This window comes from Rhinopithecus bieti, unplaced genomic scaffold (genome assembly GCF_001698545.2).
Source record: "Rhinopithecus bieti isolate Rb0 unplaced genomic scaffold, ASM169854v2 scaffold_7681, whole genome shotgun sequence".
Classification (NCBI taxonomy): Eukaryota; Metazoa; Chordata; class Mammalia; order Primates; family Cercopithecidae; genus Rhinopithecus; species Rhinopithecus bieti.
This window is the reverse complement of record NW_016806571.1, coordinates 4,897,317-4,913,381: the sequence shown is the minus strand read 5'-3', so window position 1 is coordinate 4,913,381 and position 16,065 is coordinate 4,897,317. Positions and strand designations below refer to the sequence as shown.

General features: G+C 46.4%; 1 protein-coding gene across 1 annotated transcript; it reads right to left on the bottom strand.

Annotated features, from left to right (window-relative positions):
* Positions 1–687: 687 nt before the first annotated feature.
* Positions 688–5,868, bottom strand: TCF23 (transcription factor 23). Its single transcript, XM_017876918.1, has 3 exons — positions 5,187–5,868; positions 4,184–4,426; positions 688–1,549 (listed from the first exon to the last, which is right to left on the bottom strand). Exons 1-3 carry the CDS (start codon positions 5,406–5,408, stop codon positions 1,370–1,372), a joined length of 645 nt encoding a protein of 214 aa, XP_017732407.1. The 5' UTR covers positions 5,409–5,868; the 3' UTR covers positions 688–1,369.
* Positions 5,869–16,065: the final 10,197 nt, after the last annotated feature.

Sequence of the window (16,065 nt, the reverse complement as noted above, 5' to 3'; positions counted from 1 at the left end):
TCCTGTCATGCCAGAACCCAGACCCCAACCATTCCCAGCCTGCCCAGAGCTCACTTACATTCATGATGACAACAATGGTGTGTGTCTAAGGATAACCTTGCTGGGACTCTAGTTGGTCATGCCCATTCCCTCTCACTCTGAAGGGCTGAAATTTAACCAAAAGGTAATTTGTTCCCTGTCTGGACTTCAGGTGCCGGGTTTGAGGCTATATCTGATCTGGAAAATTATTTTCAGTGTGTGTAGATTCTATGATTAGTTCTCTTTTTTTTTTTTTTTTTTTTTTGAGACGGAGTCTCGCTCTGTCGCCCGGGCTGGAGTGCAGTGGCCGGTTTTCAGCTCACTGCAAGCTCCGCCTCCCGGGTTTATGCCATTCTCCTGCCTCAGCCTCCGAGTAGCTGGGACTACAGGCGCCCGCCACCTCGCCCGGCTAGTTTTTTGTATTTTCAGTAGAGACGGGGTTTCACCGTGTTAGCCAGGATGGTCTTGATCTCCTGACTTCGTGATCCGCCCGTCTCGGCCTCCTAAAGTGCTGGGATTACAGGCTTGAGCCACCGTGCCTAGCCCTCAAGTTATTTATTTAGGGCCAGAGATGATGCCTGCAATCCCAGCACTTTAGGAGGCTGAGGTGGGAGGATTACTTGAGGCCAGGGGTTCAAGGACAGCCTGGGCAACATATCAAGACCCCATCTCTATATGAAAAGAAGAAGAAAAGAAAAGAGTGGAAGAGTGCAGGAGCCAAGAGAGAGAGAAAATGTAGTGGTGAGGGGCAGCTTCTGGAGAGGCCCATACTACAGAGGCAGGAATCCTGAATTCCTCACTATCTCTCTAACATCAGGTAAGCATCTCATGATGCAGTTAGAAAGCACATTCCCTTCTTCAGTTTTCTTCTGGCTGTGTGACCCAGCCCAGATCTATTTACACTTGCAGCTACCAAGAGCCTATCTGGTCACCTGGCTTTTCCATCAGCACCTGGGGCTAGTGCCATCCCAGGCCCCTCCCTCTAAACCTGTCTTCGCTATCTGCAGACGGTTTGTAGAAACCTTAGAGGAAGAAAGTTAGGGTGGTTCCCTAGCTCAACTTTGAGCCCAATTATACCTCTTTCTCTCCCACTTCCCAGTAGCTGTCACTGAAGAGCCATAGGGAAGTCCCCACTTGGGGACCAAGGAGGAGGCTCTCCATCCTATGCCCCTCTGGGTACTGTCCGTCACAGAAGTGCTACTGCTTCTCTTGGTCCGCATGCTGGAACTTGGGAGCTGAGTCTGAATCAAGTGTGATGGCTGAGAATCAGAGTGAAGACAGGTGGGGGCTGGTAGAAAATCCAGGTCCCTAAGCATGAATCACAGTCTAGGAGAAAAGGCAAGTGTGATAATTATTTGTTGCCAAGCACTGGTGAGAGTGGCGTGGCAGAAAAGAGAGCATCTGCCTCTCCAGGGACTTGGGATCCCACCTCTACGTCTCTTGTTCTTTGGCTGGGGGTGCTTGCTGTGGTGGAGTCAAGATCAGAGTACCCCAGGCCTCCAGCATAGAGACGAGATCGCATCGGCCACTTCTGCAAGACACAGATTGGGAAGTGAGAAATGCTGCTCCTGCAGCCCGTCATAGTCCAGGATCCTTGACACCCAAAACCCAGCCTTCTCCAGCATCCCTCCCTGATACCTTCCCCAGCCATCACTACTCTGATCAGGGTCATCTTCATGTACAGCCCCACACATTTTCCTGATCACCCAGAGCCTGGATGAGAGACACAGGAGGAGCCATCTGAGGAGGGAGAGGGTCCCAAAAATAGCAGCCCTCTGTTGGGAGGGAGGTGGGCAGAAGATCAGGTGGCCTGGGCAGAGCTGGCAACAGCCAGAGGCTGGGCAATGAGCAGAGCAGCAGAGCCAGGAAAAACTCCAAGCCGGGTCCTCCAAGGATTGCCCATCTTTCCAGCAGAAGCATGAGCAGTCCCAGAATACACCAGGTTGACTGCCCTGAGGTCGCCCTCCTCTTCATAACCTCTCCACCTGGGGGCTGAGGGAGCTGCTTCCTGGCCAACTGCTCCACCCTGTGGATGTGCTGGAGTGCTGGACCTAACTGGGCCCTCCTTGGTTCATCCTTCAGCTTAGCTGTTGATCACTTACTACAATCAAGGGCCTTGCCTTGGTCACTATTTTACAGCTAAGGAAACTACTATACCACGCCAGGACCCTGCACCACCACTGACATTTCAGAGTTCCCCCACTTAGTCTCAAATTTGCACATTTTAGCTATTATTTGCATTGAAGAAAAAAATCAAGTTTCAAGACATTTCAGAACTATGACATTTAGGGGAAAGAGATGATGGAAAGTATCATAAAAATAAAGTTGAGAGGTGAGAGGATCACTTGAGCTTAGAGTTTGAGACCAGCCTGTGGAACAAAGTGAGACACCGTCTCCACACACACACAAAAAAAAGAAGGCCAGGTGTGGTGGCATGCGCTTATAGTCCCAGCCACTGGGGAAGCTGAGGTGGCAGGATTCCTTGAGCCCAGGAGTTTGAGGTTACAGTAAGCTATGATTGCACTACTGCACTCTAGCATGGGTGACAGTGAGACCCTGTCCCAAAAATAAGTAAATAAATAAATAAATAAACAGCCAGGTGCGGTGGCTCACACCTGTAATCCCAGCACTTTGGGAGGCCGAAGTGGGTGGATCACCTGAGGTCGGGAGTTTGAGACCAACCTGGGAAACGTGGTGAAATGCCGTCTCTACTGAAAATACAAAAATTAGCTGGGTGTGGTGGCGCATGCCTGTAATCCCAGCTACTCAGGAGGCTGAGGCAGGAGAGTCACTTGAACCAGGAGGTGGAGGTTGCAGTGAGCGGAGATTGCACCACTGCACTCCAGCCTTAGCAACAGAGTGAAACTCTGTCTCAAAAAAATAATAGTAAATAAATAAATAAATAAGTTGATACCACTGCAATGTTATCCTCAGAGGGCAAAGATGACCCTTCCTTTTTAACACAGTGCACTCTTCACCTCCTTATGGCGCTTTCCCTGGAGTCTGTTTAGTGGCTATGAGCATGGGGTCTGAAGTCAGACATCCCTGGGTTCAAACAGCGTTCAGCCTCATAACCTACCTAAACTTCAGTTTCCTCATCTGTAAAGTAATCCTCATTTGGTTTTTGCATGGATTAAAAGACAAAAATACACGAACGTACTTAACCCAGCTCCTGGCCTATCTTTAGCACTCAACTGTTAGCTGTTATTGCAAAGATGATTAATGTTCATTAGACTTTCCATTTTGTACCTTGGAAGAGAAGTAAGGCTCATGTTAGCTTCTATTCTACGTGTAATAAAACTGAGGTTGGCCGGGCGCGGTGGCTCAAGCCTGTAATCCCAGCACTTTGGGAGGCCGAGACGGGCGGATCACAAGGTCAGGAGACCGAGACCATCCCAGCTAACCCGGTGAAACCCCGTCTCTACTAAAAAAATACAAAAAACTAGCCGGGTCAGGTGGTGGGCACCTGTAGTCCCAGCTACTCGAGAGGCTGAGGCAGGAGAATGGCGTAAACCTGGGAGGCGGAGTTTGCAGTGAGCTGAGATCCGGCCACTGCACTCCAGCCTGGGCGACAGAGCGAGACTCCGTCTCAAAAAATAATAATAATAAAAAAAAATAAAACTGAGGTTGAGAAAAGCTAGGTTGCAGTCTGGCAAGTGGTGCACACCTTCCCTGTACTGCTCCCTGCTAACTCCCCCAGCTTGGTTGCTTCTAGAATGATGGTCCCTCAGACCATTGTTCTCCTGGAGAGCAGATCTCTCCTGCAACAGAAGCCCAGAAAGCACCAAGGCAGGCACAATGGGGTGAAGCTGCATGGGGATCTAGGACTCTCCTTGGTACAATTTCCTTTCCTAGGACCCAGACTTGGAACCTGCTCTTTTTTTCCCCATGACTCTAAGAACCCCAGAGTCTTTCCCTCCTCTTCAAGGAGGTACATTCCCATGAAGTCATTTCCAGCCACCACCCCATGAGAAACCCAGGGTCAGCGCAGCCCCAAGGGCCAGCCTTGGCTCCTCTCTCTCTGAGACAGCAGGAGAAATTGGCCCCAATGTCAGTTCTGCGCAAGGCAGGGAGCCCAAGTCCAAAGTCCCCCTCATTCCAATCCCTTTATCCAAGGCCCTGGGCATTAAGATCCGCCTCTCAAGTCCCAGGGCTTGTGACCTACCTTGAGAGGGTGCAAGTAGCGGAGTCCACGCAGGAAGGGTGGCCAGGCGGGGCCAGGCAACTCGTGGCCGAGTGTGCGGGTGAGGTGAGCTATGTAGCTGGCGGCGAGCACCAGCACATCCAACTTGGAGAGTTTGGTGTCAGGCGGCACGGCAGGCAGAGCAGCCTGCAAGGCCAAGAAGGCCTGGCGCAGCGTCCTGACCCGGCTCCGCTCCCGCGCAGCGTTCTCAGGACAGGCCTTGCTCTGCACAAAGGGCCCCAGTGAGTGTGTGTGACTCCCAACTGCCCTGACTTCTGAGAGCATTTGAGCGCAAGGTCTCCCGCCAGAGTAGGAGGGTGTCTAACAGCAGGCGCCAGAGGGCCTCTGTCCTCCTTTGTCATCTTCAGCCCTGCCCTGTTTCACAGCTGAGGAAGTTGAGGGAAGGCCTGGGCAGGGGTCTGATGGCCGCAGGATGGCAGAGCTTGGCTCAGAACCCAGAGTCCTGTGTTCTCTCTGCTACTCCACTCATGCCTCCTCAGAGCCTTTGTCCTATCCTACGCCCAATCTGAATCCTGCTTATCAAGGTGTGCTGGGGCCAGGGGCAATTCAGAGATACACCCTGTTTGGGAGGGCTGACCCTTGACCTAGCCAGGTCCTGAGACGACGAGGCTGCTGTGGGAAAGAGGAAAGACACAGGACCAGGGGTCAAAGCACAAGGCTGAAGTCCCAGTCCTACCACTGGCTGCTGCTCAGTGACCTTGGGAAATTCACGTCCCTCTTCCTGGCCTCAGTTTCCTCAAGAGAAGTGAGTGAGTGCAGCTCAGAGAGCTGCACTCTGGTTAAGACCAGCTCTGATCTATCCCATTCACCCAAAGCATGATGCCTTGGAGTCTAAGGGGCCAGTGTCCCCTCTCTTGGGCAGGAATGGTAATACTGAGTGAGGCTCTGCCATTGGAGGTGACATCTCCCCACCCTCCAACCCCCTCCTCCCCTGGACCCCTCTGCAGGTCCAGGATTTCCTTACCCTGCCAAGAGCCAGGCCCCCAGCCCTGGTCCCTCGAGGGCCAGGGGTAGCTCTGCTCCATCTCTGATTGCTCCAGCTTCTTTCTTCCCACGGGTCCTGCCTTGTCCTGCTGAGGCGGCTCCTCTTCCTGTCAGCGCCTGGCAGCAACCGTGCTTTGGCCTGAGTCTGGCTGTGGCCCATCCCTGGCATGGCTGGTGGCCCTCTGGCCTTCCTCTGTGACATGCCACCCCACTGGCTTATGGGGCTACAGCCCACAGAGCAGAAACACAGTGCCTGAGGAGGCCCTGGACTCAAGCTAGCTGGCTTAGGCTGGTCATCCAGCCAGTAATGTCTACATCCGAGGAAGCAGGCGCCAACTCAGTCCTGTGTGCTCCCTGCTCTGGGAAAACCGCCCACCAGGCACAGCCCCCGCGAAAAGCCTCCGCCTGCCTCCCAACCCGGCTGAGAGGTGGGGGTGCTGGATGCTGGGAGTGGCCAAGCCTTGGGAGGAGGCCCATGCTGAAGAAGGCAGGAGGATAGTGGGGAAGGGAGCTCCTTTCCGGCCATGCCTAACCTCAACAGTGGTCCTATGGTGGACCTGTGACTTCAGCTTTGGAGCTCAGGTCCATGGAGAAGACTTGAACCTCCTTCCTCTGTGCCAGAAGGCTGCCTGCATATATCCCTGAAAGGCCTTTCCTCCCCCGCCAATGAACGTGACATTCCAGCCACAGGGTGCGATTTGCTATGCCCCAAATATGCCTCGGATTTCTACTGTGCGTTTACATTTACCTTTCCATGCCCCAGAACACCTTCCTCCAGCTCTACCAGGAGGTACTGCCCATCCTTCAGGTCTCTGCCTTTCATTCATGAAGATTTCTTCAAATCCCACAGGCCCAGAGCCCATGGGTCCCTGTGTGATTGGTAGGACCACAGCCTGGCTAGTTTCCCAACAGTTCAATGTTCATAGATTACTGTGTGCCAGGTACTGTGCTAAGCATCTTATTTATTTATCAGAGCAACCTTTTAATAAAAAAAGAGACTCTGTTTAGATGTGTGGGAACTGAGATATTGGGAGGTGAAGTAACTTGCCCAATTTCAAACATCTGTTAAGTGGTGGGGTGGGATGAAAACCCAAGCCATCAGTTGGACTTGAAAGGCTACCCCTCACCTGATGCTAGCCTGCCTCCCATGGGTTACTCACATGTCTGTCCCTGTGCTAGACATGAGGTCTCTGAAGGCAAGGACCATGGCATTCCTGAGTTGCATCACATCCTCCAAGAGCTAGGTAGGAGAAGGCGGGCTGAAGGAATCGTGAATCTGCCACAGCAGCCCCTTCTGTCTTCCAAGGACCTCTGCCTGTAGCAGAATCCAGTCTGCATGTCCCTTGTCCCCCATTCTTGAACCCCAGGGGAGATCAAATAAGTGAAGAGAAAGTAAAAAGGTGGATGTACAGTGAGAAAGATATGCAGCTCATCACAGAGAAAGGGAAAAAGAGGCCAGGCGCAGTGGCTCACGCCTATAATCCCAGGACTTTGGGAAACGGAGGCAGGCAGATCATGAGGTCAAGAGATGGAGACCATCCTGGCCAACTTGGTGAAACCCCGTCTTTACTAAAAATACAAAAAATTAGCTGGGTGTGGTGGCGCGCGCCTGTAGTCCCAGCTACTTGGGAAGCTGAGGCCAGAGAATTGCTTGAACCGGAGAGGCGAAGGTTGCAGTGAGCCGAGATCGCGTGACCACACTCCAGCCTGGGTGACAGAGCAAGACACCGAAATAAAAGAGAAGAGAAGAGAAGAGAAGAGAAGAGAAGAGAAGAGAAGAGAAGAAAGAAAGATCAGTAGAAACAACCTGCATGTCCATCAGTAGGGAAGTCATTAAATAAATTTTGGCATCTCCATACTATGAAATAATGTACAGTAATAAAAATAATGACAGACCTTTGTTAAATGACATGAAAAACTCTTCAAAACATATAGTTGTGAAAAAAGCTAGTTGTAGATCAATATATACAGTAAGATCCCAGCCGCGTTAAAAAAATACACCAAAAAATAAAAAATAGAAATGTAAAGTTTTTTGTGCTTATCTGAACATATGAAAAAGGAGATGGAAAAGATGTGCATCAGGCCTGGTGCGGTGGCTCACGCCCATAATTCCAGCACTTTGGGAGGCCGAGGCAGGTGGATCACCTGAGGTCAGGAGTTCAAAACTAGCCTGGCCAACATGGCGAAACCCTGTCTCTACTAAAAATATAAAAATTAGCCAAGTGTGGTGGCAGGTGCCTATAATCCCAGTTACTCAGGATGCTGAGGCAGAAGAATTGCTTGAACCAGGGGGTGGAGATTGCAATGAACCACGATCACGCCACTTCACTCCAGACTGGGCAGAAGAGCGAAACTCCATCTCAAAAAACAAACAAACAACAACAATAACAACAAAACCCAAAAATTATCTGGGCATGGTGATGCATGCGTGTACTCCCAGATACTCGGGAGGTTGAGGCAGGAATCGCTTGAATCCAGGAAGTAGAGGTTGCAGTAGGCCGAGATCGTGCCACTGCACTTCAGCCTGGGTGACAAAGTGAGACTGTCTCATAAAATAAAATAAAATAAAATAAAATAAAATAAAATAAATAACATAACATAACACAACATAACATAACATAACATAACATAACAGCAGTGCAGCTACCCCTTTGCTCCCTCTTGGGTCGCTCACTCTGGGGGAAGCCAGCTGCTGTCGTGACGATATCCAAGCAGCCCCGTGGAGAGGCCCATATAGTGAGAAACTGAGGCCTCTCACTGACAGCCACCACAACTTGCCAACCATGGGAGTGAGCCACCTCGGAAATGGATCCTCCAGCTCCAGTTTGGCCTCCAGATGATGCAGCCCTGGCTGTCGGTTTGAGTGCAACCCATGAGAGACCCCGAGCTAAGAACACCCAGCTAAACTGCTCTCGCCCGTAGAATTCCTGATTTATAGAAGCCATAGAAGATAATGCATGTTTATTGTTGTTTAAGTTTGGGGGTAATTTGGAAGCAGCTATAGATAACTAATGTAATATGTGTTACTGAAACCTGTGCATTGTTATATGAATAAATTTTAAATTGACACAAATTATAATTGTATCAGCCAGGTGCAGTGGTGCATGCCTGTAATCCTAGCTTCTCAGGAGGTGGTTGGGGCAGAGGGGAAGATCACTTGAGCCCAGGAGTTCCAGGTTACAGTGAGCTATGATCGCGCCACTGCACTCCAGCCTGGGCAACAGAGATAGAATCTGACTCAAGCAATCCTCCTGCCTATCTTAAAATTACAGGTTTCAAGCAATTAGGTAGAAAATCAATAAGGATATAGAAGATGTGGGAAACATTATAAACCTACTAAACAGACAACAAATAACACTCAACAACACAATACTACACATTCTTCTAAATTGCACATGGAAGATTCTCCAGAATAGGCCGGGTGCGGTGGCTCAAGCCTGTAATCCCAGCATTTTGGGAGGCCGAGGCGGGCAGATCACAAGGTCAGGAGATCCAGACCATCCTGGCTAACACGGTGAAACCTCGTCTCTACTAAAAAGTACAAAAAACTAGCCGGGCGAGGTGGCGGGTGCCTGTAGTCCAGCTCCTCGGGAGGCTGAGGCAGGAGAATGGCGTGAACCCAGGAGGCGGAGCTTGTAGTGAGCTGAGATCCGGCCACTGCACTCCAGCTTGGGCGACAGAGCGAGACTCCGTCTCAAAAAAAAAAAAAAAAAAGGATTCTCCAGAATGGATCATATGTTAGAGTCTCCAGAATGGATCATAAAACAAGCCTCAACAGGCGCGGTGGCTCATGTCTGTAATCCCAGCACTTTGGGAGGCTGAGGTGTGCAGATCACCTGAGGTTGGCAGTTCAAGACCAGCCTGACCAACATGGGGAAACCTCATCTCTACTAAAAATACAAAATTAACCGGGCGTGGTGGCACATGCCTTTAATCTTAGCTACTTGGGAGGCTGAGGCAGGAGAATCACTTGTACCTGGGAGGTGGAGGTTGCAGTGAGCTCCATTGCACTCCAGCCTGGGCAACAAGAGCGAAACTCCATCTCAAAATAAAATAAAATAAATAAAACAAGCCTCAGTAGATTTAAAAGGACTGAAGTCATACAAAGAATATTCTCCAACCACAATAGAATTAAATTAGAAATCATTAACAGAACTAACTTTTGGAAATTCACAAATATACAGAAATTAAATAACACATCCTTAAATAATCAGTAGGTTAAAGAAGATACTGCAAGGAAAATTAGAAAATACTTTGAGATGAATGTAAACAAAAACACAACATACCAAAATTATGAGATCCAGCTAAAGCAGTGAAAAAGAAGGAAAATTTATAGCTGTAAATGCTTATATTTAAAAAAAAAAAAATGGCCAGGCACAGTGGCTCACGCCTGTAATCCCAGGACTTTGGGAGGCCGAGGCGGGCAGATCAGCTGAGGTCAGGAGTTCGAGACCAGCCTGCTCAACATGGCGAAACCCCATCTCTACTAAAAATACAAAAAATTAGCTGGGTGTGGTGTCAGGCACCTGTAATCTCAGCTACTCGGGAGGCTGAGGCAGGAGAATCGCTTGCAATGAGCCGAGATTGCACCACTGCACTCCAGCCAAGATTGCGCCACTGACAAGAGCGAAACTCTGTCTCAAAAAAAGAAAAAAAGTTAGCCGGGTGTGGTGGTGCATGCCTGTAATCCCAGCTACTTTGGAGGCTGAGACAGAATTGCTTGAACCTGGGGGGCGGAGGTTGCAGTGAGCTGAGATAGCACGTTGCACTCCAGCCTGGGCAACAAGAGCAAAACTCTGTCTCAGAAAAAAAAAAATAATAATAATAAAGAAAGAAAAAGAAAAACAAGGCCGGGCGCGGTGGCTCAAGCCTGTAATCCCAGCACTTTGGGAGGCCGAGACGGGCGGATCACGAGGTCAGGAGATCGAAACCATCCTGGCTAACATGGTGAAACCCCGTCTCTACTAAAAATACAAAAAACTAGCCGGGCGAGGTGGCGGCGCCTGTAGTCCCAGCTACTCGGGAGGCTGAGGCAGGAGAATGGCGTGAACCCGGGAGGCGGAGCTTGCAGTGAGCTGAGATCTGGCCACTGCGCTCCAGTCTGGGTGACAGAGCGAGACTCCGTCTCAAAAAAAAAAAAAAAAAAAAACAATAGAGAAAATTAGCAAAACCACAAATTGGTTCTTTAGAAAGATCAACAGAATTGATACAACTTTAGCTAGATTGACAAGGAATAAAGGAGAGGGGACTTAAATATATATATATATATTTTTTTGGAGACAAAGCCTCATTCTGTCGCCCAGGCTGCAGTGCAGTGGCATGATCTCGGTTCATTGCAACCTCCGCCTCCCAGGTTCAGGCGATTCTCCTGCCTCAGCATCCCGAGTAGCTGGGACTACAGGCACACACCACCACGCCCGGCTAATTTTTGTATTTTTAGTAGAGATGGGGTTTCACCATATTGGCCAGGCCAGTCTTGACTCCTGACCTTGTGATCCGCCTGCCTCAGCCTCCCAAAGTGCTGGGATTACAGGCGTAAGCCACCCTGCCCGGCCTTAAATTATTAAAATAAGGAATTAAAGAGGGGAAATCACTACTGACCATACATAAATGAAAAGGATTTCAAGGAAATACTATGATCAACAGTATAGGCCAACAGATAATTTACATGAAACAATTTCCTAGAGAGACATAAAGTACCAAAACTGACTCAAGAAGATATAAAAAATCTGAAAAGAAATAAAACAAGTGATCAAATTAGTAACTTTAAAACTCCCCACAAAGAAAACCCAGAACAAGATGGCTTCACTGGTGAATTCCACCAAATATTGAAATAATAAAGAATTAACACCAACCCTTCACAAACTCTACCAACAAATAGGAGAGAACACTTCCAACTCATTCTATGATTGTTCCCTGAAAAAAACTGTATATGTAAAGTGACCCTCAAATGCTGAAGGAGCCGAGAAGCCAAAGAAGGCAGACAAATCCAGTTTGTCAGTATAGGGTGATTACTTAGGAGGAACTTACAGATGGAAGCATGGTCTTGGGTGGCTGCAAGACAGGTAGATCTCTGAACCTCAACCCCCAAGACCCAGGGCTTATATCATGGGGAAAAACAGACACATAGTCTGGAAGGAATGTGTAGGTGGCTCAGAGAAGGCTGCTGGCATCACACCCTATGATGGATGCCACAGCATCAAGGGTTGCTTTGGAGAAAAGGCAAAATTTACAATGAATAGGTGTTCCTTCATAAAGAGTAATACATCAGCTAGACATTTTGGAGTCATTCCCAGACTCAGGGTTAGTCAGAAGTTACATGACAGATTAGCATTTAAAATAAAGTCACTCTTGTCCCCACAATAATGTCACTTTTACACCAAAATCAAAGACCTCACAAGGAAACTACAGACCAATATCCCTTATGAATATTTACACAAAAATCCTAAACAAAACACTAACAAACAGAATGCAGCAACATATTGAAAGAACTATACACCATGTCTGAGTGGGATTTATACCAGGAATGCAGGGTTGGCTTAACACCCCAAAATCAACTAACGTTATACATTATATTGCTAGAATAAAGGACAACTACATAATTATCTGAACAGACACAGAAAAAGTTGTTTGACAAAATTCAATACCCCTTAATGATAAAATCATTCAGCAAACTAGGAACAGAAGAGAACTTCCTCAATTTGATGTGAGCCCAAAAGTATCTGAGACAGGTCTCAATCAATTTAGAAAAATTTATTTTACCAAGGTTAAGGACATGCTTGTGACACAGCCTAGGAGGTCCTAATGACATGTGTCCAAGGTGGTTGGAGTACAGCTTGATTTTATACATATTAGGGAGACATGAGACATCAATCAATATGTGTAAGATGCACATTGCTTTTGCCCAGAAAGTCGAGACAACTTGAAGTGGGGGCTTTCAGTTCATAGGTGGATGATGAGACAAACAGCTGCATTCTTTTGAGTTGTTGTTTTTTTTTTTTTCTAGACAGGGTATCACTTTATCACCCAGGCTGAAGTGCAGTGGTGCAATCTTGGCTCACTGCAGGCTCCACCTCCAGGGTTCAAGCGAGCCTCCTACCTCAGCCCCCCAACTAGCTGGGACTACAGATGTGTGCCACCATGCCCAGCTACCTTTTTTGTATTTTTTGTAAAGACAGGGTTTCTCATGTTGGCTAGTTGGTCCTGAGCTCCTGAGCTCAAGTGATCTGCCTGTCTTGGCCTCCCAAAGTGCTAGGAGTATAGGTGTGAGCACCCATGCCCAGCCACTTTTGAATCTTTGATCAGCCTTTCACTGAATATACAATTTACATGTGAGAGGGGGCTAAAGGAACAGTCACTTAAGCCTTAGTCTGATTAGTGAATCTGCATTTTTACATAAACAATAGGACAGAGGAAGCAAATCAGGTATGTGTTAGTGTCAGGTGAGCAAAGGGATGATGACTTTGAGTTCTGTCCTTTAGCCTGCACCTGTGAAGATAAATTATGGATTTACATTGCCAAGGTGGAATTCAACAGAACTGTTTGACCTACAAGGAATTTCCCTGCGGGCAAACTATGAAGGAGGTAGGTAGCTTTTAAAATCTTTTCTTTTGTTTTCTTTTGAGATGGAGTCTTGCTCTGTTGCCCAGCTTGGAGTACTGTGGCATGATCTCGGCTCACTGCAACCTCTGCCTCCCAGGTTCAAGTGATTCTCCTGCCTCAGCCTCCCAAGTAGCTGGAATTACAGGCTCATGACACCATGTCCAGCTAATTTTTTTTTTTCGTAGAGATGGGGTTTCACCATGTTGGCCAGGCTGATCTCAAACTCCTGGACTCAAGTGATCCACGCACCTCAGCCTCCCAAAGTGCTGGGATTATAGGTGTTAGCCACCATGCCTGGCCACTTTTAAAAAATCTTTGTAGCTATCTTATTTAGGAATAAAATGGGACACAGGTTTGCCTGATGCAGTTCCCAGCTACTCAGGAGGCTGAGGCAGGAGAATTGATTGAACTAGAGACACAAAAAACCCTTCAAAAAAATCAATGAATCCAGGAGGTGGTTTTTTGAAAAGATCAACAAAATTGACAGACCGCTAGCAAGACTAATAAAGAAGAAAAGAGAGAAGAATCAAATAGATGCAATAAAAAATGATAAAGGGGATATCACCACTGATCCCACAGAAATACAAACTACCATCAGAGAATATTATGAACACTTCTAGCAAATAAACTAGAAAATCTACAAGAAATGGATAAATTCCTGGACACAAACACCCTCCCAAGACTAAATCAGGAAGAAGTTGAATCCCCGAATAGACCAATAACAGGGTCTGAAATTGAGGCAATAATTAATAGCCTACCAACCAAAAAAAGCCCAAGACTAGATGGATTCACAGCCAAATTCTACCAGAGGTACAAGGAGCTGGTAACATTCCTTCTGAAACTATTCCAATCAATAGAAAAAGAGGGAATCCTCCCTAACTCATTTTATGAGGCCAATATCATTCTGATACCAAAGCCTGGCAGAGATACAACAAAAAAGAGAATTTTAGACCAACATCCCTGATGAACATCGATGCAAAAATCCTCAATAAAATACTGACAAACTGAATCCAGCAGCACATCAAAAGCTTATCCACCATGATCAAGTGGGCTTCATCCCTGGGATGCAAGGCTGATTCAACATACACAAATCAATAAATGTAATCCAGTACATAAAAAGAACCAAAGATAAAACCACATGATTATCTCAATAGATGCAGAAAAGGTCTTTGACAAAATTCAACAACACTTCATTCTTTCTATTTTTTGTACCCATTAGCCATCCCCACCTCCTCCTGAAAACCTATGTGTGTATTTTTAAATTAGCCAGATTACCTAGTAGCCTCACATGAAGGGTAAAGAGTTTTAAAATGGTAATGTAAGTACGTAGAGTAAAAGCTAGTTTTTGTGTTCATTCTTAAGATTGGTTTGGGGTCATTTAGAACTATTAAAGGTGGAATATTAGAAAATATTGATTGAACTTACTGAAGCAGCTTTGGTGTGTTTTCGTTAGTTTGTCTAGCAAAGTAATATTCTTTACTGGTTTTTGAAGGCTTGTACCATTTGCAAGGTTTCTGAATTTAAAAAACTAGTATTTTCCCTCTCTCTAAGTGTCTTTAATAACCTTAGATATGTAGTTTCTTAGTTGATGGATACTGGTGGTTCTAGTTGCTTGACATCCTGGGATGCACAGACTCTGAGGTGGAGATTTACGTGCAGGAGTTTGTTAGGGTACGTTCTCTGAATCAGCACCTGTTGGGGAGAGAAGGAGGACTGTGCAGAGGATGATGGTAGACTGCCATCAAGTCCTTTCTAAGGCCTAGGCTGACCCTACAGGAAACTCTGAAACTGGGTTGACCCCCTCAGGGTTGTCCTGAGTTGGCATTGGGGGCAACATCCTCCTTTAGTCATGGATATGAACTGCCCTTAAGGGGGAGGGCTTAATCATGGGCAAAGCAGCCCTCTTTGGCAGAGGGAAACTTCTGGAGAGGGCTGACAGCCAACAGCACTCTTAGCAGCTGGGAGAATAAATTTTTTGGTCCTGGAGGGATTTAGGGGGACCTGAGAACATCCATTACAGTGCTATTAATGCTTGAAATTTAGTAAAAGGGTAGGGGAAGTGGACAAAAGGTCATCAGATAATCTCTGTGTGATGAACATAGTGTTAAGGTAGATAAGTAATTGTGCAAGTATAAGATTCAATGCCATCCCCATCAAAATACCAATGACTTTCTTCACAGAATTAGAAAAAACTACTTTAAAGTTCATATGGAACAAAAAAAGAGCCCGCATTGCCAAGACAATCCTAAGCCAAAAGAACAAAGCTGGAGGCATCACGCTACCTGACTTCAAACTATACTACAAGGCTAAAGTAACCAAAACAGCGTGATACTTGTACCAAAACAGAGATATAGCCCAATGGAACAGAACAGAGCCCCAGAAATAATACCACACATCTACAACCATCTGATCTTTGACAAACCTGACAAAAACAAGAAATGGGGAAAGGATTCCCCATTTAATAAATGGTGCTGGGAAAACTGGCTAGCCATATGTAGAAAGCTGAAACTGGATCCCTTCCTTACACCTTATACAAAAATTAATTCAAGATGGATTAGAGACTTAAATGTTAGACCTAAAACCATAAAAACCCTAGAAGAAAACCTAGGCAATACCATTCAGGACACAGGCATGGGCAAGAACTTCATGTCTAAAACATCAAAAGCAATGGCAACAAAGCCAAAATTGACAAACGGGATTTAATTAAACTAAAGAGCTCCTGCACAGCAAAATAAACTACCATCAGAGTGAATAGGCAACCTACAGAATGGGAGAAAATTTTTGCAATCTACTCATCTGACAAAAGGCTAATATCCAGAATCTACAAAGAATCAAACAAATTTACAAGAAAAAAACAAACAACCCCATCAAAAAGTGGGCGAAGGATATGAACAGACACTTCTCAAAAGAAGACAATTATGCAGCCAACAGACACATGAAAAAATGCTCATCATCACTGGCCATCAGAGAAATGCAAATCAAAACCACAAGGAATAAAACTATCTCTACTGACAGATGACATGGTCTTGTACATAGAAAACCACAAGGAATCTAGTAAAAAAAGAAAAAAGAAAAAAGAAAACATTAGCATGAATAAGCAAGTTCAACAAAGTTGAAGAATACAAGAATACAAATAACGATTGTATTTTTACACACTAGTAACAAACAACCCAAAAATGAAATTAAGAAAATAATTCCACTTAACAATAATATCAAAAACAATAAAATACCTAAAAGTAAGTGTAGTAAATGTAATA

Coding starts and splice junctions, on each gene's coding strand:
- TCF23 (XM_017876918.1), bottom strand. CDS start 5,408: ATGTCACAGAGGAAGGCCAGAGGGCCACCAGCCATGCCAGGGATGGGC. Junction 4,427..5,186: donor GGGGCCTGGCTCTTGGCAGG/GTAAGGAAATCC, acceptor CCCTTTGTGCAG/AGCAAGGCCTGTCCTGAGAA. Junction 1,550..4,183: donor GCTACTTGCACCCTCTCAAG/GTAGGTCACAAG, acceptor TGTGTCTTGCAG/AAGTGGCCGATGCGATCTCG.